Source organism: Lampris incognitus, chromosome 8, assembly GCF_029633865.1.
Source record: "Lampris incognitus isolate fLamInc1 chromosome 8, fLamInc1.hap2, whole genome shotgun sequence".
Lineage (NCBI taxonomy): Eukaryota > Metazoa > Chordata > Actinopteri > Lampriformes > Lampridae > Lampris > Lampris incognitus.
The window spans coordinates 18,070,345-18,096,139 of record NC_079218.1 but is presented as its reverse complement, the minus strand read 5'-3'; the positions used below and the strand labels follow the sequence as shown (position 1 = coordinate 18,096,139).

At 41.4% G+C, this 25,795-nt stretch overlaps 1 protein-coding gene across 1 annotated transcript; it reads left to right on the top strand.

The window, feature by feature from the left end:
- The first annotated feature begins 572 nt into the window (after positions 1-572).
- On the top strand, positions 573-13,663 carry xrra1 (X-ray radiation resistance associated 1). Its single transcript, XM_056284220.1, has 17 exons — positions 573-654; positions 2,590-2,768; positions 2,885-2,962; positions 3,061-3,133; positions 3,215-3,312; positions 5,214-5,359; positions 6,279-6,383; positions 7,189-7,307; positions 7,480-7,523; positions 7,678-7,755; positions 7,847-7,940; positions 8,037-8,155; positions 8,290-8,511; positions 10,326-10,485; positions 10,590-10,705; positions 13,268-13,373; positions 13,509-13,663. The coding sequence occupies exons 1-17, from the start codon at positions 573-575 to the stop codon at positions 13,661-13,663; spliced, it is 1,974 nt and encodes a 657-aa protein (XP_056140195.1).
- Positions 13,664-25,795: the final 12,132 nt, after the last annotated feature.

The window sequence follows — 25,795 nt, the reverse complement described above, 5'->3', positions numbered from 1 at the left end:
ACGCAAAAATGCATTAGATCTATTACAGCACAAAGCTGCTCTCCTATGCAGTTGCGCGTTTTGCACATGCGCGCTTTGAAAACGTCCGACACCGACGAACGAACATAAACTAGCAAACGTCACATTTTATTTAATTTCTGGTATGCAGCCAAAGATAATATGTTAAAAACCAGCCATCTTATCAAGCAAAACTGCCAGTTGAACGCCTACATTCTGCAGGCTCGGATGGTTGTCGGTGGAAGTACTTGTGTGCGAAATGTCCCGCTGACGCGGAAATGTTTGACAGTTTTCCTTGTTGTTGTTGTATCTCTGATTAATTCGGCGGTCTTTATTCTCGCGGTAGACCACGAGGCTCACTATCGCCCCCTACGGGAACAGGAGGACCGGATCTCACCTTACGTGTTGCTAGGTTACGCGGTACCTGACAATATACAGTATCTGAAGATCAAATATGGCGCGGAAAGAAACTCCGTCAACAGGTAAAAATCTCTCTGGAAGCTACGACAAAAAATAGTTTCATTAATAACAAGATCGTAGAACTGAAGGCTGTTCAGTAACGTCTACTCATGAATATGGCTACAGGCATGTACTACCAATTTGATGTTGGTGACAGTCATCCTTCCAGCTGTTTCCCCGTCCGTCAAAGGAAAGAAGGTAATTGAGTAGGAGTTCAGCTATCTCTTACTTTACAGTATAACGTAAGGTACGTGATATTTGACTTGGCTGAAGTACCTGAGACGAAGAACTCTGAATTGGGTTACCAATTGTTAATGACAGTACTTTTTTGTAATAACTATTTGTTATTTAGACCTTTAAAGTGTCACTCAAGCCCACGTAAGAAGAAAAAAATCCTCCAACTACGTCCAATTAGTCTCCTATACCTTGCTTTCGATGTTGTCATCTCGTCATAATTTTACATATGTTCATTTGCCGAGATTGATTCTAGTGGGCTGTGAGGTTCGGCATTCAACGTGTCTTCAGAACAGAACAACTGGCAAATTGGATCCGAAAGTCCTACATCTTGCCATTGAAAAAAAAACCCAAACAAACGGACCCGGAAGTGGTCTGAATGGCTCAAAATAATGTCATCACTGAAGAGGTCAAGCTGTCACGTTGAATCGGAGTGCCCAGAGGAAACCCACGCAAGCTCTGCGCATAGGTCCTGGGTTAAACTCTATTAGGGCCACCGTGACTTTGGATAATGTGAAATTTAGCCACAATGCACCAGCTAGTTTATACCTGGGTAAAAAAAGAAAGAAAAGAAAGTTGCTGTTGCTGCATTGGCATCCCCTAATCAAAAAAAATCTTATTGTAAAGCTCTTATTTCATAAATCAAATCAGTAATTTTAAATTGTGGGTTTCACTTTTCATCTACCTGCTGTCGTCAACATGAGCCTGCCCTAATTTCGATATTCTGCACTCTTTAAGCCATATAGTATCGCTGCAGGGCATAACTAAATGGTCTCTCACATGGCGTCATTACCTAGCCCTCGCAAAGATATGATAGTTGCTGCTGACCCTAGACTACTATATATTGCAGATAGCTCCCTGACCTCTTCTTGTGATCTCAGACGAGACACACACAATTCAACTGATTCTACAAAAGCCCTGTTCTCCTTAAAAATGATTGACCCATTTCTGAAGTCAATTTTAATTTTCAAAGCCTAAGAAAAAGTGGCCTCTTAGAGTGCTCTTGGAAGTGCTGTGATTAAGAAAATAAAATTTATTTTAAAAAAAATGTAGTTGGGCTTCCGTCCACATCACTCCACTGAAACCAATCTTCTTAGGGTGAACAGTGACTTTTTAATGCATGCTGATGCAGTGCTATGGTTTATCTTGGTGCCTTTGGGTTTAGTGCTGGAAACCTATTCGATACCACTGCACCTTATCCTCCTAGGTAGGCTTAAGTCGATTGGAAAGTCTGGAGCTGCCCTTGAGTTATTTTCTTCCCTTCTCTGATACAGAACATTTTGAGGTCCCCATAGACTATTTATGCTCCAGACCTGTGATGTAGAGTGCTGCAGGGGTCAGTCCCAGGTCCAATATTTTTGCCCTTCATGTTTCCCTAAGGTCAATTGATCATTTAACATTAATGTGTTTCTTATCAATGCTGCACAGACAGTAAGCAGCTAATGCCTCCATAAATTCTAAAAATCTCAAAAGATTAGTAGGTCTGCCTGACTGTCTGATCGCCTGTCTGCTGTTAAGAGTTTGATGGCACAGTATTTTTCCAGACTATTTAATGCTGTGCTCCCGTCCATCACGTTTTTATTAATACCGCACAAGGTGACGTTTCAAGTGACATGCTCTTCATCACTCCATGAGCATGTCACTGGAACCATCACCTGTGTGGTATTTATAAAAAAGTGATGGATGGGAGATTAAAACAGTGTGCCAACTCAACTTCGCTTCATCACCTGTACTAGCCGAATTATCTTAAAATGGAAATTTGTGGAAATCAAAATTGCATATACGAATGACATTGGTTGTAAAAATCATAAACATAACAATAATACTTTTTATATGACAACATGTTATTGTACTTTACACATTCATACGGATAATATGAATATACCTCATTCTTTTTAGGTGCTGGTCATTGGCTTTTAGTGCACAAAAATGAAATGGAAAGTAAATACAGAAATCTGCAGACTAAAAAAAAGAAGCACCATCTTAGAACAAAATCAAATGAGTCAGGAATCAAAAGCACAGCAGAGAGTGGCACATCAGACACACCTACGCACAATACCTTGAATGCTCACTTCCTGGTAAGCAATTCATTTAAAAAGAAATTTGAAATTGACATAGCTGGGAATTTTGATATTCAATTTATAGATCAGAAATGACACCACTGACCATGTCTTTTTCCATGTTTTCTTTGTAGATGCGATTGCATTGTGTTGATAAGCCATCTGAGTTGTGCTCTATTGATATCAGTGACCAGAGACTGACAGAGACTGCTGTAAGAATCACTGGGTTTTTACATCTTTATTATGCTGAAATCAAGTGGTGTGTATCTGCATAATGCAGAAAAAAATGCAATGATTTGCTTTTTTAAAGGTCAAGTCAGAAGACTTAAAAGAGTTTGACACTGTAGTTTGCATCAATGCATCAGTTAACTCTCTCTCACTAGGTAATGTAGCATTTCATTTTCATGCAAATTTACTCTTCATAAGATAATCAGTGATTTTCATCAGTCCTCTCTTTTCTGTAGGATCTTTCAGCAATTTCTGCTCTTTAAGAGAACTGGATCTATCTTTGAATGGGCTCTGCAACATGATTTTCAATGCAGAAGACTTCCCTCACTTGGAGGTAGTAGGATGACTGTGATTATCTGACTGTCTCATTATCAATATGCCACTCTAGTAATCCATAATAATCTAATGACAGTTAGTTTTATTTTTAATTCTTCTCTTGACTTTCACTTGAATTAGTGTGTCAGGAAAGAATAGGTCATGATGTTGTTTTACTCGGTCCTGTTTAGAATACAGATGTTATTCCTTTCCTCCTGTCAAAAGTCATTCTCATATTTTCATTTGCTCACAATGCAATTGCTAATACCATAGTGTGAAAATCATATGTCAGCAGTTTTAAAATCTTAGCTGGCCCCAGTTAGCCCATAACTATTATTTAATTCAAGTTATATTACAGACCTTGTCGTTCCCAATGAGGGGAAAATGCACCTTGAGATTCTTGGGCGGGGCACTCCAGTCTGTTTAGCTGAGTGGATGTAAGACTGAAAGTGATTTCCCTTTTGCCATTAAGGTCCTTAGACTCTGGAAAACTCTGCCTTAGAAACAGGCTAGCAAATTCAATAAAATGTTTCAAAACAATTCTTCTTCTTAATGTTGCACATAGGACTCGCCAACCTTTTTTTTCTTTTTCAATCTGGTGTTGTTTATTTCCTTGTTATAGCTTTTACAAGTTGGGTTTTATCTGTCTTGTCACCACAATAAACAAACAAAGCAAACATCGCAACTATAGATGCAATGTTTGCTTTGAGAATGTTGACTGAGAAGTATAGAGAAGTCCAGAAGGAGTTACATTGTGTCTTTGTGGATTTAGAGAAAGCACATGACAGGGTGCCTAGAGAGGAGGTGTGGTATTGTATGAGGAAGTCGGGAGTTGCAGAGAAGTATGTAGGAGTGGTGCAGGATATGTATGAGGAAAGTGTGACGATGGTGAGGTGTGCGGTTGGAATGACAGATGGGTTCAAGGTAGAGGTGGAATTACATCAAGGATCGGCTCTGAGCCCTTTCTTGTTTACAATGTTGATGGACAGGTTGATGGACAAGATCAGGCAGGAGTCTCCGTGGACGATGATGTTTGCGGGTGACATTGTGATCTGTAGTGAGAGTAGGGTGCAGGTTGAGGACAGCCTGGAGAGGTAGAGGTATGCACTGGAGAGAGGAGGAATGAAAGTCAGTAGGAACAAGATGGAATACCTATATGTGCGAATGAGAGGGGGGGGACAGTGGAATGGGTAGGATGCAAGGAGTAGAGGTGATGAAGGCATATGAGTTTAAATACTTGAGGTCAACTGTCCAAAGTAATGGAGAGTGTCGCAGAGAGGTGAAGAAGAGAGTGCAGGCAGGGTGGAGTAGGTGGAAAAGATTTGCAACAGAAGGGTACCAGCAACAGTTAAAGGGAAGATTTACAAGATGGTTGTGAGACCAGCTATGTTATATGGTTTGGAGGCAGTGGCACTGACAAAAAGACAGGAGACAGAGCTGGAGGTGGCAGAGTTGAAGATACTAAGATTTTCATTGGGAGTGGTGAAGAAGGACAGGATTAGGAATGATTATATTAGAGGGACTGCTCAGGTTGGATGGTTTGGAGACAAAGCAAGAGAGGCAAGATTGAGATGGCTTGGACATGTGTGGAGGAGAGATGCTGGGTATATTGGGAGAAGGATGCTGAATATAGAGCTGCCAGGGAAGAGGAAAAGAGGAAGGCCAAAGAGGAGGTTTATGGATGTGGTGAGGGAGGACATGCAGGTGGCTGGTGTAACAGAGGAAGATGCAGAAGACAGGAAGAGATGGAAACAGATGATCCGCTGTGGCAACCCCGAACGGAAGCAGTCGAAAGTAGTAGTAGTAGTTTTATCTATCTTGTCAAATGCTTTGTAAACAGCTTTTATGAGTATTTTATGACAAGAGATTAGGTTATTTTCAATTATGATATATTCAAATACTGTTTTTAATTCCTCACAGGTTTTGGATTTATCCTACAACAGGCTAACTGCCAGTGACATTGTTTCCATTGGTCTGCTGGCACGTCTGAAAATCCTTCATCTCTCTGGGAATAAGCTACATGATCTCCCACCCAACCTGGGTTGCTTAAACCATGACCCCACACAGTTAGTACCTTATCTTCTGCTTGGCAGCAAGTGTCGGATAACATGGAGTACATTTAGTGTTAGTAGTTTTGTCCTGTTTGTAGGATTAGTTTGTAAGTTTTGCATATATTTTTTTCATTATTTTTCTGTTATTATTAATTGACAAACATAGAATTAACACATTTGATAGATCCAATGAAATACAAGTATTAACTTTTACTAAGACCTGAAATAATATATACTGATGTACCTGTACAACCAGTTGTTGTGAAATTTTCATTATATTGGTATCAAAATGCTACCTCAAGCTATCTTCATGTTAATCAAGAAGGTGTAACATCAGTGTTTGCAGTCTGGCGATGTAAATTTTGTAAAATTTGGTCCACCTGCCCAAATGCCAGGTTGCTGATAGTTGATCTGGTCATCATTGAGCCATGTTGGTGTGGCCTACATATTTTAAAATGTTTGTTTGATAATTTGAAACATGTGAGAATTGATATTAGCATTAGCGTAAATAATTCCTGATCTCTCGTAATGTAATGTAAAATGTCTAGTGAGCTCATTAATTTTCCATGAATGAAAATGACACAAAACAGCTCAAGAGTGAAAATGACAAACTACCAGTGCTGGGATCTGAAGCATTGAAGATCATCTGTCTTGTTTTTATTACTAATTACCATCTGCTCGTAAGAAGCTAAGGCTCCCTGTGGAGTTACAAGACTAAATCCAATTAGTTGCTAAGGTTTACAAACGATGTACTCTGAACTGCTTTGATTTTTACAAGCCCAAAAGCAGAATATACTGACTAGCATAATCTCTGACCTGAGTGTGATTTCCACAAGCATGTAAGGGAGCTCATTTGTGTGATGAGAATCTTTCTGTATATTGTTTCAGCATTACTGGGTGTATAGTGATAGTCCACCACCTTGTTTTTCCACAGTCCAACTAAAGAAGAAGGTGCAACTTTCAGGGCTCTTGAAGTCCTAAGGCTTGATGATAACAAGCTGTCTTCTGGGATCTTCAGTAGTCTTGCACACCTTAGAAGGTCATTATCGCATAATCTGTTTCAAAGTTTGAATTGCAGTAATTGAAAGAAGAACATCTTACATCCGCAGTCTCTAGGTTTCCTTCTTTTAAGGCACACTTTGTACAAGCACAGCGTTCTGAAGCACACTATTTTTTTTTGGACTGCTTAAAAGGAGGCACATCAATTTATTGATTTCATGGAAATTTAACATTAGGTGTTGTTAAAGGATACCGACAAGGATGCAACCACTCAAGTGTTGTTAAATGATACCAACAAGTATGGATAATAATATTTGTGTAACACTTTCAGTAAACTACTATACAAGAAGTTATATTAATTGTGAGAAAAAAATTTGATTTGTTTACCAAGTAACATATGGTGCAGCAAAAATAACAATTTGGCACTGAGATTTTAATATGATACAGTAAGTTATCTATACATCCATCCATTATCCAAGCTGCTTATCCCAACCGGGGTTGCGGGATGCTGCAGCCTATCCCAGCAGTTATCTATACATCACAAATAAAATTGTGGTAATTTATATTAAGTTCATCAATCCAAGATTTTGTTTCACTCTTGACTGGGGAGTTGAAGGGACAAATAACCTGTATGTCCAACTCCTTGGTAATGATAAGTGCTTTGCCTTCTTAAACATCTCACAAGGTTGCATAATATGTAGCTTAGGAGGCAATAATACCACATTTTCATTGTTGTAATTTGTCAAAATCAGAAGGCAAATCTATATTTATTTTATAACAATAGGGAACCCCTTGTCTACAGCTGCAAATGCTGATAAACTCTAATTTCTTATTGTCGCACATAGGCTACGACATTTAAATCTGCAGAAGAACTACATCTCTGCAGTACCAAATTTGCAACCAAGGGGCTGTTTGAATCTCCTGCAGACTTGTAAGGAACAGAAGGACAAAGCTCATAACTCTGGTAAATGTCCCATCTACTTGCAAGCATGATTTACAGTCAATGCGGCTACCAAGTAGATATGTTCTGGGAGTGGTATACTCATTAGCTATTAAGTAATTTACTGATCCATAGTACTCCCATACCACTCTCAGATAAAGTCGTGAATTACCCGTTTATCATCTTTTCAATACAGTCCACGTTTCATCAAATCCAGAGAAATTGAAGAGAGTTGTGGAGGTAATTTCCCGTTAAATTCAAATATAAATAAATAAATATCCTCAGAAGATTTTACCATTACATTTACTCATATTACCTTTCAAAATTCAGTCTCGCAATGCTTATGTGTGGTATTGGGTCAACGCAATTCTCCAGTCACATATTTTTTGACAAGGAAAGTCAAGAGGACTATTCAGAAGGATCCAGTCCACCTCTACCGAAGCTTGAGTACCTCAACTTAGCTCACAATAAGGTCTGTCATATATCTATCATCCATAGATAGTACAACCAATATGCTTCATTGAGAATTAAGATAATATACCCTGTGACCGTCTCATCATTAGATTGCCGAGGAAGAAGCCCTGTTGGCTGTGGCTGTATTTCCTGTGCTTAAAGAAATTGTTATTCATTCCAACCCTCTGACCACATGGCGAAGCGGTATGCAACCTCTTGTTATTATGTGAAGCAGTTGTTGGAGTATTTGATACAGGATATTTGATACATATCAGTGAAATTTATTGTCTCTCAATGCAGGAGGCTGTCCTTTACTGACTTACTTCCTTCAAGAGAGGCTGGCTATAAAAATCAAGCGTAAGGAGAAACCAGAAGTTGTAAAACCCACCATCATATTGTCGACCTACCCCAGAAAGAAGGTTTGAATCGCATCAGTCTTTATTCTGAATTGATTCACTTGTTTTTATATTAATACAGAGGTCTTTTAATCAAGTCCACATGGAAATGTTTGGTTTGAATACAAAATCGACTCACCGTTTTTTGTTACTTGTAGATCAAGAAAAACAATGCTAAGCTATCAAAGAGGCCACTATTAATGGAAGTGCCCATTAGCTCTCGGTTCAGTGAGCATCAACCTCTAGGGGAGAAACAATATAAAAACAAGTGGGAAAATCTCAAGACACGCCTCTCTGCACAAACCCAAATTGAGAAAAATGAGGAGACATACAGGAAAACAGCAATAAACAAAACTACAGAGCCTCTCTTTGTTACTCAGGTAAGTGTGGTACCACATGCACCTATAGTTGTCGAGCTTATCAGAATAGGTGAGATATGTTCCTACTAATAGCTGTGGAGAGTTAATTTCATTAATTGATCCTGAAATGTTTTCATAACAACCAGAGTGAATGTCACAATCTTTTGATCGCTGGTAAGTGATCATAAAAGACATACACACACTGTATCTCTGTATCTCGTATCTATGTCAAGTCAAGTCAGATTTATTTGTATAGCCCAATATCACAAATTACAAATTTGCCTCAGTCTATTTAATAATAAATAAAAAGATATTTCCTTTATTTAAAAGATGTAATGTTGTATGACAAATGTGACGTTATATGACATGGGTCACGGAGCAGTGAAACTTATTAAACTTTAGAAGATCTGTTTCAGATAATGCAAAACATGTTAAAGTCAAGAAACAAATCTGGGTGCTCCAGTTTCCTCCACAGTCCAAAGACATGTGGGTCAGGTGAATCGGCCATACTAAATTGTCCCTAGGTGTGTGTGTGCGTGTATGTGTGTGTGTGGACCCTGTGATGGCCTGGTGGCCTATACAGGGTGTCTCCCCATCTGCCGCCCAATGACTGCTGGCATAGGCTCCAACATTCCCACGACCCTGAGCAGGATAAGCGGTTTGGTTAATTTGTTTATTTTTATTTTTTTATTTTATTACTTTATTGAGCCCCGTGGGGAAATTCTTCCTCTGTATTTAACCCATCCTTGCTGTATAGTTAGGAGCAGTGGGCAGCCGCCGTGGAGCGCCCGGGGACCAACTCCAGTTTGTCTTGCCATGCCTCGGTCAGGGGTACAGACAGGAGTATTAAGCCTAACACGCATGTCTTTTTGATGGTGGGGGAAACTGGAGCACCCAGACAAAACCCACAGATGGATGGAACATCTACAAATTTTGAAATAGCACCAGGCCTTTTTATTCAAAATTTCAGTCCATAATGGTATGAAAAAAATGATTATGATTATACTTAATTCATTGTTGAAACTATATTATATCGCACATTGAGAGATTATGATATTTGAACATTGTGGCAAGGTTGCTGCCACAACCTGGGTTCCCAGACACAGACCCTGAATGTGAGCATAACAGCCAATGTATTAAAACAACGATTAAAAACACCAGCATTAAAACCTATGGAAAAGCGTAAAAACAAACATTCATTTGGGGTTGTGGAACCAATTTGTCCTCCTGAGGTAATTAGACCAAGTCAGGACAGCTGCGCCACACTCCACTCTGCCACACACTTAGATTTTATATATCAAATAATAACTATGAATAAAACATATTTCACTGTAATTTAGGTTAAGGCATAATTACTCAGAGGCAACCCAAGCAGCAAGGCCAATAAGTCAAAGGTTCCTATATTTACAGAATTATACACATAATACAGCTATAAAATTAATACAGCAAAACGTTGTTGTCAAGTATGAATTCAGGATTAGAATCAAATCCATTCAACTCTTATCCTGTTCTTCTGTCCAAAGATGTATTGCCTACTTTTTGTATGATACAATTTTGTATAAGATATTTATCTAAAAATGCAATCTTGTGGTAATGCCTCTCAAAGTCTCCATATTGTTAGTGGAGAAATAATCCCTTTCATATGTTAGTGATGTTGATACATTGCTTTTATTAATGTTGAAAAGTATCATCAAGATATTACTGCATTTCTGTGCTGTTGTAAATGGGTTCATTTGTGATCCTCTTGCATTTCAATCAGTTTTGGGTAAAACTTCTCCCTCTAGCATTGTGAATGTTGTTGTTGTTTTTTTATTTGTCATGTTTATTAATGTCAGACAACAGACTTTACTGATTATCAACTCAGTCTGCAAGCTGATGACAGAGAAATTACAAAGAGTATGGAGAACAATGAGGATAATGTCATTTCTGAAAAACTGAAAGGCTACAAAATGTTATTGGATACCAAACCAAATCCTGATGTGGCAGAGCCCACTGGTGAGGAATACAACTTAAGCCATACTGTAACATAAATTTCTAAAGATTTCTTCAGACCTTTGCCTATATCAATATGATGTTGCTGCATTATTTTCATCCTACAGGAATTCAGCCTACTGTGAGAATACTGGCATACACACTGAAGAATCTTCTGATTTATAGAGATTCAAAACCAAAACTTGACAGCTTCCAGAAACCATACAGAGAGAAAGAGAAAAAGGTTTGTGGGTTGTTGATTTTTTTTTCCAATGTAGAAATGTCATTCACCCTCAAAGTCATTACTGCTTTCAAATACAGTGCCTTGCATAAGTATTCAGCCCCCTTGACAGTCATCACTCATTTCTGGATTATAAAAGATACTCATACATCTGTTCCTGAACAATATTATTTTTGTGACCCCATAAGCTCTAACAGCATGTTCCCAAAGCCAAAATAAGTTATGTTTTGCTGACTTTTTATGAATAAATTAAAAACTAAAATATAGTGTTTGCATACATATTCAACTCCTTGTGCTCTGAAAGCTCCAAGTTTACACAAATGACAAATTATTCCTCAAACAAACCCAGGTTAACACATTCATCCATCCATTATCCAAACCGCTTATCCTGCTCTCAGGGTTGCGGGGATGCTGGAGCCTATCTCATCAGTCATTAGGCAGCAGGCAGGGCGACACCCTGGACAGGCCACCAGTCCATTGGACATAATTAGCGTGCACTTGTAAGATATTAAAGTAACTGTCTCGTTTATGGGTATAAAAAGCACTCTGTGTAAAGTTCATTAGCCCGGTGTGAAATCCATCAGAAAATGAAGAGAAAGGAGCATAATACTGAAGTAAGAGACAAAGAGACAAACAAAAGGGATACAAAACAATATCCAGGTGTTTGGATGTCCCATGGAACACTGTTGGATCCATTGTCAGAAAGTGGAAGCTGTATCACACCACCCAGACGCTTTGTAGGACAGGCCATCCCTCAAAGCTAAGTGTCTGAGCAAGACGTGGGCTGGTGAGGAAAGCCACAGATGATCCTGGAGTCCCTCTGAAGGAGCGCCAGAGGTCAGTGGCTGAAACTTGAGTAAATGTGCATGAATCAGGCATATCACGGGCTCTCCATAAATCTGGCCTTTATGGGAGGGTGGCAAGAAAGAAGTCGTTGCTCAAAACTATGCATATAGAAGCACACTTGGAGTTTGCTACCAAGCATGAGAGAGACCAAATTTAGGATGTGGGTAAAGGTTTTATGGTCAGATGAGACGAAAATTGAGCTTTTTGGCCAAAACTCAAAGTGTTGTGTGGCGCAAACCTAATGCTGCTCATTCCCTAAAAAAACACCCTCCCTACAATGAAGCATGGCGGCAGCAGCATAATGCTATGGATTGCTTTTCATCTGCAGGCACTGGGAACCTTGTTCAAATTGAGGGACGAATGGATGGAGCTAAATAAAGGGAAATATTGGAAGAAAACCTGTTGTAGTCTGCCATAACACTGAAGCTTGGGAGAAAGTTCACCTTACAGCAGGACAATGATCTTAAGCACAAGGCTAAAGTAACAATAGCATGGCTCAGCAACAAAAAGGTTAACGTTTTGGAGTGGCCAAGTCAAAGTCCAAACCTCAACCCCATAGAAAATCTGTGGCACAGACTGAAAATTACACTCCAGAGACGCCACCTGCAAGACCTGTACAAATTCGGCCAAGAAGAATGGGCAAAAATTATTCCAGAAGAATGCAAAGCTTGTACATGGCTGTTATTGCAGCAAAAGGGTACTCTACAAAGTATTGATATGCAGGGGTTGAATACTTTGCAAGCACTATTGTTAGTTTCTATTTAATTTACAAAAAGTCAGTGAAACATAACTTATTTTGGCTTCAGGAACATGCTGTTAGAGGTTATCAGAAACACTGTCATTTAATTTCATGCACTTGAGCACATGAAACAAAACACCGTTTCCCACAGCAGTGCAACCCAGACAAAAACACATATCCAAGAACTACAAGAATGCATACTATATCTAAATGAGAAAAAAAATCACTGTCCAGGAGAACGAACGCCAGCCAGGATGACTGTCGGAACGGCCAGTCTGCATGGGCTAGTAATTAGCTTAGCTTGCCCCGCTTCCGTGTCCTGTCAGACTGCTCTCAGTGCTTCCTGTTCGGGCGCAGCTCCAGTCAGGGCTGTGGTCCTTGGGCCCACAGGACGCAGCAGACCAAGCTCCCTCAGCAGATCCAATGCTAGCTCTCCCAGCCAGACACCTTCGAAACTCCCCCCTGCATGCCACACGATGATACTAAAAACACAGTCAAGGTGAGGCCGCCGCAAGACCACCCTCTGTGTTATCGGAACTGCCGGTCTGCATGGGTTAGCAGTTAGTTTAGCCTGCCCTGCTTCCACATCCTGTCAAATTGCTCTCAGTGTTACTGCTTTGTGCACAGCTCCAGGCAGGGCCGTGGTCCCTGGGCCCACAGAATGTGCAGATCAACCTCTCCCCGCCATCAAACGAAGACAAACTTAGATGCAGACGTGGACAAAGACACTGCATGGACGGTACTGGGTGAGGCCGCTGCAAACGTGAATTTGTGCCACAATCTTCCCACACTGGAAGCAGAAGATGGGTTCACAAAAATATTGTTTGGGAATAGATGTGTGAGTATCTTTTTATAATCCAGAAATTAGTGATGACTGTCAAGGGGGTTGAATACTTTTACAAGGCCCTGTATATGCCATGCTTATGTCATAAATTAAGATTAACATAACAATAATTAAAATGATACATTTTTATATACAGATAAAAAACCTTCCACCACTGAAATCAACACAGAGGCAAGCTGAAAAGGTTGAAGAAATGCTTAAGGAAATCAAAGGGAGTAAAACATTAAAAAGAATACCACTAGGTGAACTCAGATTACCTTGATTTTACTTCTGTGATTTTGGGATTAGCGTAAAGTAGGGATGTAGACATGTTTATGTAGGACAAAAAGCCAATCCTAAGAATTAGTCACTTGTTGCATGATCATTTTCTTTACTAGGCCATGTTCTAGATGGTAAGGGTGCTAACCAACAAGAATATGAAGAGGCTCTGTCACTGCTGGAGGACATGAAGAAAAAGTACCAGTTGGTTCTTCTAAAAACGGCAGAACAAGCAGCCCGCATTGAATCTGAGATCAACATCCACCAGAAATAAAATCAGAACCTCTACCTATGCAGCACCTCTCATTTGTATGATCCTAAAGGGAAATTTCACCACTGGTTTTGTGTATGCGCAGTCAGTACTGATGAGTAATGTAGTCGATTGAATTAAGTCCTCACTGTTTCTTATATTGACAGAAAATTGATGTTCTCCTTCTCAGTCTTTCCCACAGTGCCTACACGTACCAGAATGCATTGTGTGTAAGCTTCTGTATCCTTGTTGGTCCTGTCTAGGTGGTAACCCTAGATTTGCGGAACTCTTGCACATATGCACTTGACTTGATAATGGAGGTTAGAATAAAGTAAGCATGAGATTAGGTTGTGGGTTAGGTTAAGGTTAGCTATCGGTTGAGGTTAGATTAAGGTAAGCAACCATAAAATCCTCTGTGCTATGTTGTGGGAGATCATTTCCATCGGAAACGTAGCTTAGCAGAGAGAATGAGCATGTTTTGTTTTTGTCGTTTGTTTTTTTTTGAAAGCGTGTTTAGAGTAGATTGGAGTATTAGAAACCCTTCTAGGCTGTCAGTTTTTCCAGCCACCAACTGACGTCATGGTACGTCACTTGGCACACGGAAAAAACTCGGTTTCATTGCCACTCTAGAGCACTGTTGTGAATTAAGTGACCTTGTCAGAAGATTTAGATACTTTTGACTAAAAATCTCATCTTGTGACAAATTTGGCGACTTCTCATAACTTTGGCAACCTCCATTCTCATTGTCGAACAACAGCAAAAATCACCTTTCACGGATTTGTGAATGATGTCACATCTGCCTTTCCTAGTGCGCTAGCATTGCCCACATTCACAAAAGTAATGATTGACCTATGTAGAATCAGCTGCTGCAATTACACTGAAGAAGATTTTCCACAGATCTAACAAATATACAACACAGCTCGGCCAACGAAGGCAGTAGAGGATGCCATTCAGCTACATGGCATATGCAAATTGGACATGGTTACACATTATGTGACGTCATCACGCAATCTAGCGACATTTCAGAGAGCCACTAGCGACTTTACATTTTTTTTAATTTTTTGCACCTTTATTTAGTGATAGTCGAGAGAGAGACAGGAAAGGTGGAGAAGGAGAGGGGGTGACATGCAGCAAAGGACCCGGGCTGGATTCGAACCCAGGCTGCTGTGGTAAGGACTCAGCCTTATGTGATATACGCTCTACCAGCACTTTACAAAGTAAAAAAAAAAAACAGACCAGAGTGCCAGTTCATTTTAATAATGAGCATTTATCTATTTATTTATTTACTGCTGCTGCTTGTCTCCCCGCCTAGATTCCACATGCCTAAAGATCTGTGCTGTACACACACACACACTTTATTATTTGTGCAAATGTATGAAAATTACTAGGGAACAAAGGAAAATTAATTTAATCTTACCAATTTATTGGGACCCTTGGTTGTCGCAATATCTGGTAGCCACTGCTAGACGTAGAGCGTTGTTTCCATCCACGCTAAGGCAGGACCCGAAAACCTGAATATTCGGCTATTCGTTCGTTGGGTAGGTAGAGCTGGCTGATATGATGGAAAGAAGAAAGGTAGGTATACTGTGTGTACAAGAGACCAGGTGGAAGGGGAGTAAGGCCAGAGGCATCGCAGGTGGGTTCAAACTCTTCTACCATGGTGCGAATGGGAGGAGAAATGGGGTAGGGGTAATTCTGAAGGAAGAGTAAGTCAAGAGTGTACTGGAGGTGAAGAGTGTCGGACAGAGTGATGAGTATGACGCTGGAAATCAAAGGTGTATTGATGAATGTTATCAGCGCCTATGCCCCGCAAGTTGGGTGTGAGATGGAGGAGAAAGAAGAATTCTGGGGTGAGTTGGATGAAGTGGTGGCGTGTGTACCCAAGGGGGAGAGAGTGGTGATTGGAGCAGACTTCAATGGGCATGTTGGTGAAGGCAGCAGAGGTGATGGGTAGGTATGGTGTCAAGGAGAAAAATGCGGAAGGACAGATGGTGGTGGATTTTGTGAAAAGGATGGAAATGGCTGTGGTGAATACATATCTCAAGAAAGGGAGGAACACAGGGTGATATATAAGAGTGGAGGAAAGTGCACACAGGTGGACTATATCTTATGTAGAAGGCACAATCTGAAAGGGATTGGAGAATGTAGCTAGACAGCATCGGATGGTGGTCTGTAGGATGACTTTGGAAACCAAAAAGAGGAAGGCAGTGAAGGCAGAGCCAAGGATCAAATGGTGGAAGTTGAAGAAGGAAGACTGTTGTGTGGAGCTCAGAAAGGAGTTAAAACAGGCACTGGGTGGTAGTGAAGAGCTGCCGGATGGCTGGGCAACCACTGCAGAAATAGTGAGGGAGACAGCTAGGAAGGTACTTGGTGTTCTCAGGACAGAGGAAGGAAGACAAGGAGATTTGGTGGTGGAATGAAGAAGTGCAGCAAAGTATACAGAGGAAGAGGTTGGCAAAGAAGAAGTGGGATAGTCAGAGAGATTAAGAAAGCAGACAGGAGTACAGGGAGATGCAGTGTAACGCGAAGAGGTGGCAAAGGAAAATGCGTATGGTGAGTGATATGAGAGGTTAGACACTAAGGAAGGAGAAAAGGACTTGTACTGATTGGCTAGACAGAGGGACTGAGCTGAGAAGGATGGGCAGCAGGTTAGGGCGATCAAGGATAGAGATTGAAATGTGCTGGCAAGCAAGGAGTGTGGCCTGACAAGGTGGATGGAATATTTTATAGTATCATAGTTTGGATATTATATATTTTGGTATTTTGGTTTTGGTATTTTCCAAATATTATATATTTGAAACGAGCTATACAGACTCTGTATAGCTCGTTCGCTTTGACCATTGGATTGTGGGAATCCTGGGCTTGATGTCGTGTGCTTAAACTCCCACTCCTCTGCGAATTGTCTGAACTCCTCGCACGCAAATTGCAGCCCATTGTTTGACATGACCTCATCTGGAACCCCATGCCTGGAAAACATGGATTTAAGAGCTATGATGACATGCTTGCTTGTTGTCTGGGGCACTTTGGCAATTTCAGGATATTTTCAGTGATAATCTACACACATTAGATCTTCACTTTGATCAAAATGGAAAAGATCCACACCTAGTTTTGCCCGAGCTCTGTCTGGTAGGATGTCATGGCACAGAAGTGGTTCTTTCACATTGCTCTTTTTGAAAGTGTTACAGGTAGCACACTTCAACACTGTGCCCTCTATCTGTTTGGACATGCTGGGCCAGAACATCACATCTCTTGCTCTCTCTTTGCATTTTATGATCCCAAGATGGGCTTCGTGGTTTTTCTGTAGCATTTCTGCTCTCATATTTTGGGGGACCACAAGTCTGGAGTTCTTAAAATCAAGTCCTTCTGAACAACTGAGTTCTTCTCTGAACATCCAGTAATTATTTATTCCATCTGGAATTTGGCTAACCTGCTCTGGCCACCCTGACTGAACCGCTTTCATCACTAACTGTAGTTCTCTATCTTCTGCTGTTGCAGTTTTGAACTGACCCAGTTTTTCTTCTGCGATTGGAAGGTGTGCTGATAGAAGATTAACTTCTATTTCCTCCTCTAACAGATGTTCAGCCCGTTCCTGCAGATAAGCCCTGCTGAGTGTATCTGTTATGTGCAAGTCTTTTCCTGGTTTGTAGGCGACATGCAAGTCAAAAGCCTGCAACCTCATCAGCATCCTCTGGAGTCTGGGAGGAGCTTTGTGTAGTGCTTTTTTGAACACTGTCTCAAGTGGTTTATGGTCGGACTCCACTTGTACCCGTTTTCCATACAGATACTGTTTGAACTTTTCACACCCATATACAATGGCTAGGAGTTCTTTTTCAATTAGTGCATATCTCTTCTGTGTGTCAGTAGGAGCTCTTGACCCGTATGCCACTTGTTGTCCATCCTGCATTATTACAGCTCCCAACCCTTCAGAGCTTGCATCCACTGACAATGTGACTGCCTTGTTTACATCATAAAACTTGAGCACTGCAGCGTTGCTTACCAGTTTTTTCAGCTGTTCAAAGCTGTTTTGTTGCTGTGATTCCCAAGGCCACTCGACATCCCCTTCCAAAAGCTTTCTGAGGGGGGCACTCACATCTGACAGGTTTGGGATGAACTTTGAGAGGTACTGCACCATGCCTAAAAACCTCATCAGTGCTGCTTTGCCATGTGGTTTCAGCATGTCCATTATTGCTCTGACCTTTTCTTGGTCTGGCTTCAGGCCCTGAGCACTCAGTGTGTGTCCGATGTATTGGATTTCAGTCATTCCAATGTTACACTTTGTTACACTTTCTTTCTCGCCATCTTTCTCGCCTTTGTTACACTTTCTCGCCATCAGGTGGTGCCATTGGGCACCACCTGATGGCGAGAATATTTCACCAACTTGGAGCTGGACCTCAATAGTGGTGCATCCTTGTAAAAGGTAACACGTTACAATCAGCACCGGTATCTCGCCTGAATGTGAGCTTTTGTCCATTCACTTTGAGTACTTCAGTCCATTTTTTTCTCCTCTCTTCTTTGATTCCAGTGCTCCAATGAACATTTCACTTTCTCTTGTTCAATTTCATTGACACTTCTCTCCATCTTCCGAAAGCTTTCATTCGGTCTCTTTGTTCGGCACATGCGAGCATAGTGAGTTTTTTTGCTTGAACTTTTCATATTTGACCGTACGAGGCTCATGTTTGTATCCACACTTGCTGCACTCACTTTCTCGTTGACACCGCTATCTTTGGGCTTTTTTTGCTAGTTTCATTTTACTTAGCTTGTTCACCGTCACTTCACGTTCTTCATGTAAAGCTTTCAGGTGGCTTTGTGTAGCTCCGTTAACTCTGCAGATATCAACAGCTTTACTCAATGACAAGTCCGGTTCCCTGAGCAGTCTGGCTCTGACTTGATCATTAGTAACTCCACACACGATGCGGTCTCTTATCGGTGAGTCTGTGAGTCTGTGAGCTGCCTATTGTATTTAGAAACCACGTCAGGACACAGCGCTGTCACTCGACACAACCGCTACGTTGCATTCTTTATTTAGCCTGACACAGCATCACAGGCAGACCCGATCAAACAACCCAGAGCCCGCAGGCATCACCAATCGATCCCAGCACAATAGAACAGCACCAAATCAAATGCAGCACTGTCGATGTGTGCAGACATAACATCCCCCCCCCCCCCGGCAGGATTTCAAACATGAAAGGTTGACACAAAGTCCTCTAGGTGGCCAGGGCGTAAACGTGTGCGAACAGGTCGCGGGGCGGCCTGAGGCTGGGCAGGCCAAGGTGGGGAGGGAGAAGGCAGGGGAAGCTGAGGCCCAGGAATGTCTGGGGCCCGTGTAGGAGCTGCATGAAGCCCCGGGGCATCTCGCTATGCCGAGGGAATGGCTAAGGTTGTGTCACCAGCTGTGTGTGGCGGAGCTGACACCTTCCGTAGACGACTGGAGTGCCACCGAGTGCCATCGCCAGGAGGTAAGTGGCTGGGCCCAGCTGACGGGTGACTTGGAGAGGAGAGGACCAGTATGAAGCCATTTTATTGTCCCTGTGGGGCCTGCAGACCCTGACCCAGTCTGACACATTGATGTCTGGCACCCTGGTTCGTTTTGACTGGTCAAACCGTTGCTTCATCCACGTCTGCTGACGAGTGACTGAGGCTCTGACCCCAGAGGGAGGTGCCTGGGGTGTAAGGGGCGGAGCCTGTCAAGGGGCATGCACAGTTCCCGGCCTAGCATGAGAGAGGCTGGGGAGACGCCTGTGGTCGAGTGCTGTGAGGCCCGATAGTGCAGCAGAGTGTGACGGATGGCCTGTGTGAAAGAGCACCCTTGGGCCATGTGTGCTCTGAGGCCGTTCTTCAGTGACTGGTGAAAACGTTCAACGCCGCCATTGGCCTGGGGGTGGTAGTACGCAGTGTGTATATGACGGATGCCCTTGCTTTCGAGATAAGCAGTGAACTCAGCAGAGACCAGCTGAGGGCCATTGTCAGTGGTGATGGCCCTCTGCTCCCAAGCAGTGTAGCAACAGAGCCGTCTTCCTAGCCTGGCTCACGCCGTCGAGCCCTGAGGCGATGATGTAATTTTCAAAACTATGTAGCCAGCGAGTCCATGGTACCGGAGGCTCGCCAGGTAATGCCAGGAAGGGGGCAGGTGGTGGGAGAGAGATATCAGCCATCCTCGTCGCCAATATTGTATTTAGAAATCACGTCAGGACACAGCGCTGTCGCTCGACACAACCGCTACATTGCATTCTTTATTTAGCCTGTCACAGCATCACAGGCAGACCCGATCAAACAACCCAGAGCCCGCAGGCATCACCAATCGATCCCAGCACAATAGAACAGCACCAAATCAAATGCAGCACTGTCGATGTGTGCAGACATAACACTGCCAAAACTCGCAGTCCTTAGCTTAGCTTCACTGGACTCTCGTGAAAAACATGTCTCTCAGGTAAGTTATGTTCTTTCTTGGCTCACAGTACTGCCGAAACTTTTCTTTCAGTACATCAAAATCGTCAAAATCATCATCAAAGTCAATGATATTAAATACCTTTATAGCGTCGTCTCCCGTCACATTTAAAAAGGTTGCGCACGTCACCTTTTCCGACTTTTCTGAGATGCCGCTCGCTATCAGGTATAGCTTCTGGATCCACGAACTCCAATTTTCCGCCAAGTTTCCTTCCATGCACAAGCTGTTCGGTGGCTTTGGTTTCTCCATTGTTTACTTCTGACCCCATGTCATAGATATATTATTATTTGACGAGTGCATACAAAACTGTGCATCGCAGCCACCCAGGAGGAGTGGGCCACGAAGGCCAGCAGACTGTGACTAAGAGGACTGACTGCTGGGATAAGCTCCAGCATCCCCGCGACCCTGAGAGCAGGATAAGCGGTTTGGATAATGGATGGATGGAATGCATACAAGCCGAGACGGAGAGCTCTGCATGTGTTGACTCGACTCTTTACTCGGTGATTCTTGTTCTGTGACGTTACATGTTGTTCAGCAGGTAAGTAAGTTAACAGCGCCCCTAGTTGCTAATCATTATTACTACACATCACAGACGAACCAAACAAGAATGAGGTGGCAGCAGCGGTTGACATAGCACAACGTCTCGTTCGACTTAAAACCGGAAAAGAAAGAAACGTGAGACCACGCCAGATCATCGTGAGATTTGTGTCGAGAAGCGATCACTCTGATGTCATACTTTTGCAGCCTCAGAAGCATCCGCTGCAGTCTCTCTGGTGCACTGAGAAGTGGCTTACTGTGAATATTCTCCATATTGGTGAAACTTTTTCCATCCCAAACACTATTGCCAAGTATTCTTTCTCGATTTGGGCATATCCCCTCTCAGGAGGTGCGAGTGCCCTACTACCGTATGCTACTGGTTTACCTCTCTGTGTCAGGGCTGCTCCCAGTCCTGTTTCTGATGCATCACACTAACGTCAACTTGTCGTCCTGGCTGTAGTATTTCAGAACCGGTGCATTGGCTATTTTGTCTTTCAGCCTCTGAAATGCTTCCTCTTGTACATCAGTCCAGTCCTACATGTTCTTCTTGTGTGTGATTTGTCTCAAAATCTCACGATCATCTGACAGGTGATCATATAATTTTGACAGGTAGTTTACCATACGCATCAGTCTCTGTACCTCCTTTACATCTGTCGGCCTCGGTATCTCCCTGACTGCACGTACTTTTCCCGGGTCAATCCGTAGTCCCTCAGTCGTCAGCGGGTGTCCAATGTAGGGTACTTCCGGTCGCCGTGGCTTGAATTTGTCTATGTTCAGTTTGATGTTTCACTCTCTGCACCTGGTCAGGAAGCGTCTGAGTTTCTCATTGTGGTCTCGGTTTGCCTCCTCCTGTGTCGCCCCTTCACCTGTGATCAACACATCATCTGCTATGATGTATACTCCAGGTAAGCCCTCAAGCGCCTGCATGAGCTTCCTTTGGAAAACTTCTGGTGCTGGAATTATACTCATCGGCATTCTCAGCCTCCTTTTTTCAGCAACACACTCAGTATACTCCAGAATTGATTATTTTTCTATGCAGAAAGAAAATAAGGATAGAATAAAAGAATGTCAAATTGGAGTGTCCGGCGTGTCTGATCATAGTGCCATTTACCTAAAAGTTTATTTAAACAGTAGACAGAACGATGCAATATGGGGATTGAATGTGGGAATATTAAACAATAAGTTGATAGTTGAGCAAATCAAAACAGATATTCAGAATTATATGGAGGAAAATAATAATGATGAGACGGACCCAGCTATAGTGTGGGATGCATTAAAGGCAGTCATAAGAGGACAACTGATTGCAATTACAAGTAACCTCAAAAAAGAAAAACTGAAACAACATAAGATACTCTTAACCGAACTAAGACAATTGGAACAAAAACATTAAAGAAAAACTGACCAAAAGATACAACAAATTAAAGAGATGAGAAAGAGAATAAATGATTTACTCCAACAGGAAATAGAGATAAAAGCAAGATACTTAAAACAAAATTACTATGAATAAGGCCCTAAAGCCACCAAATTACTGGCGAGATGATTACGGAAACAACAGACAGAAACCAAGAGCCATAAAATGCATGACCCAAAAACAAGTCAATTTAAATATGAACCAAAAGAAATTGAAAACATTTTTAGAGACCACTACAAAGAACTCTATACCCAATCATCAGCCCCTAATCAAAATTATACTAAAGCATTCCTTGACCCCTGGACCTACCCTCTATAGGTACAGAGTAAAATGAGCACATAACAACAGAGATAACTATAGATGAAATCCAGAAAGCAATGGGAAAACTGAAAATAAACAAAGCACCGGGTAGTGATGGATATCCGTCGGAGTGGTACAAGAAGTTTGAAAAAGAACTGGCACCTCTACTCCACACTACTTTTAACTGGATTAAGATAAGATACTTTATTGTCATTGTGTGTATACAACGAAATTTAATTTGGTGGCTCTCAGACCAGCAACACTAGACAAGGTAAATGATGAAAAAAACAAGATGAAAACAAGGACAAACAACATTTAGTATAAATAAGTGAGGTACCAAAAATAAGTGTGGTCGCAAAAATGATAATGAGACAATAAAAGATAGCAGCGGCTTTTAAAGTTAAAAATAGTGTATGGGATTATTGCACATAGTTATCCATATTGCAGCGGATTTAGTACCAGTTAGTCCACGGCAGCTATAGGCAGGTGTGTGTGTGTGTGGGGGGGGGGGGGGGGGCGATGGAGGCTACAGCTCTGGGGAAGAAGCTGTTCCTCAGCCTGTTAGTCCGGGTGTTGATGGTGCGGTATCTTTTCCCTGATGGCAAGGGAACGAACAGATAGTGACCAAAGATACTATCCCGCCCTTGTGGAAGGAAGCAATAATCACAGTACTACCCAAACCACTAGATAAGGATTATTGCCAGAACTGCAGGACAATATCAATTTTAAAAATTGATTGCAAACTCTACACCTCTATTATATCGAACAGGCTCAAATCATTTGTACTGGACTTAACAGATGAACATCAGACTGGCTTTGTTATGGGTAGACAAACAAATGACAATATTAGAAGAACGCTACACATCATACATAGAATACATAGAAATAAGTTACCAGCAGCATTGATCAGCCTAGACGCAGAAAAGGTATTTGACAGGATCAATTGGGAATTTTTATACTTAACACTGGAAAAATTTGGCTTTAACAGAAAATCAAGTAATTGCATTAAGTCTATCTATAACAAACCCACAGCTAGAGTAAAAGTGAATGGATCTCCCTCAGAAAGATTCGCATTAGAAAGAGGAACCAGATAAGGCTGCCGCCTTAGTCCGGCTTTATTCGCGCTATACATTGAACCATTGGCCCAAATGATCAGACAGGACACTTCATTACATGAATAGAAATCAACAGTCGTAAACATGCAATAAGTCTTTTCGCGGATGATGTTATGATCCACCTGAACAACCCAGTTAACACCTTTATGCGCCTAATGAAAATTTTGGAAAAATTCAGCTCATATTCAGATTATGAATTAACTGTACTTAAAACTCAAGTTCTCATATTTAACTGCTCACCAAACCAAAAATTAAAGAATTTAATTCGGAAGGGCAATTCCGTACCTGAAGGAATACTTCCACGCAGCGCAATTGCGCCCACTTATTCACTGGTGCAGTGCAGATTACGTAGCCCAGTGGAAATACATTGAAATGTCTAAATCTAAATTCCCAATCCAAACAAGTACAGGGGAAAGACAGATCCCTGCCCATATAAAAGATGAGGTAGATCTAGACTCTATAACATAATTTACTCTGGAAACATGGCATTCCATTGGCAAACAATTAAAACTGGGAAATGAACTTGGTCTGTTAAGATGAATAGCATATGATAATGAATTCAAACCAGGAATAACTGATACCAGATTCAAACAGTGGACAGGAATGGGCATAACAGCCATATGCAAGGTAACTCAAAAGGGTGAAATGAGAAGCTTTCAAGAATTAAAAACCACACATCAGCTAACAAATCAGGATTTATTTAGTTATCTACAAATGAGGGATTATTATAACAAACAAACAAAATCAAGAAAAATCAGAATAAAATACACCCAATCATTAAGGTATTAGTACAAGCATACAGTAAGGCTACACCCAGAGCTGTGTCAATCTTGTGCTCTTGTTTGATGGAATCTAGAAAGGACTCAACATTCTATGTAAAAGCGAAATGGGAAAAAGAACTGAATGTAGAGATCCCAGAAAAAAATGTGGTATGATATGTGGAAATACATCAGAACACAACAAAATCACAGAGATGGAGAGATTTTATTTGGATGAACCAAATTCGGTACTTTATCACACCCAAACTTATAAGTAGTCAAATAAATATTCAACAACTATGTTGGAAACTATGTAACCACATGGAACCCAACCACACACACATTTTTTGGAGTTGCATGAAAATACAAGCTTTATGGGATGGTATACGTTCTGTTCTGTGTGAAGTTTTGGGTTACAAAATCCCCCGAGCCTGTCTTGTTCTATACTTGGAACACATGGAAGGAACCGTGCATAAAGGAGACCAATATTTGATCAAGATCCCCCTTGCTGCTGGAAAGAAGGCAATCACAAAGAACTGGCTCAGGACAGATGCACCAAACCATAAACAATGGTTGGCCATCATAGAAGATATCCTAGTGATGGGGAATCTCACATACAAGTTACAGATGAAGGAAGGACATTTTGAAAAAGACTGGGGAAAATGGTTAATATATAAATAAAAAATATAAAAAAGACATAAACAACAATGCAGTCCAAATGAATATGGACTTGCTCACCCCTGCAGGCTCTGTTCACCTTTAGTTGTGTGTCTGTATTGTTGAGTGCTTCTACTCCCCCCCCCCCCCGTTTTTTTTTTGTCCGATGCGTTTTGGTTCTATTACTCTGTTAAATGTGTTCATTGTTTAGTTTATTGTTATTATTTGTTTGTGTGTGTCAAGTCAAATACATTTTATTTGTATAGCCCTAGTCTCGTGATACCAGACAATCGGAGATCTTGGGCAAAGCGTTTCGAGACTGACTTGTGAGTCTAGTATAGCCCAATATCACAGATTACAAATTTGCCTCAAGGGGCTTTACAGCAACACAACATCCTGTCCTTAGACCGTGTGTGTGTGTGTGTGTGTGTGTGTGTGTGTGTGTGTGTGTGTGTGTGTGTGTGTGCGCGTGTGAAATATATGCAAAGTTCAATAAGATATTGTTAAAAAAAAGTATTGTTGTTATAACAGAAATAAGCGTGTTTTGTATCTGTTTGACTCTTGTCGGGTTCAGGTTGTAAAACGTTATAGACTTGGGCTAATAGCTGATGGAATGTGGAACTGGAGTTGGCCCCGCCCACTGCTTCTAGTGTATAGGAAGGGTTAAATGCGGAGGACAAATTTAATTTCAGCGTATGCGAGTACTGAGAAATGACAATACATTTTCAATAAATGTAAATATAAATCTCAAATCTTGAATTTGTTGGCGCTAGTATGCTGTTTCTGCGCTTCTGTTTCACTTTCTCGGGCATTGTCTTGGATTCTGAGCCTATTATAATGAGCATTTATGTAGCTCTATAATTTATCCATGGTAAGAGAAATTTGTCACAAGCTGTTATTTCACAAAAAGTGCGTAGATGGGACCTCGTTCAA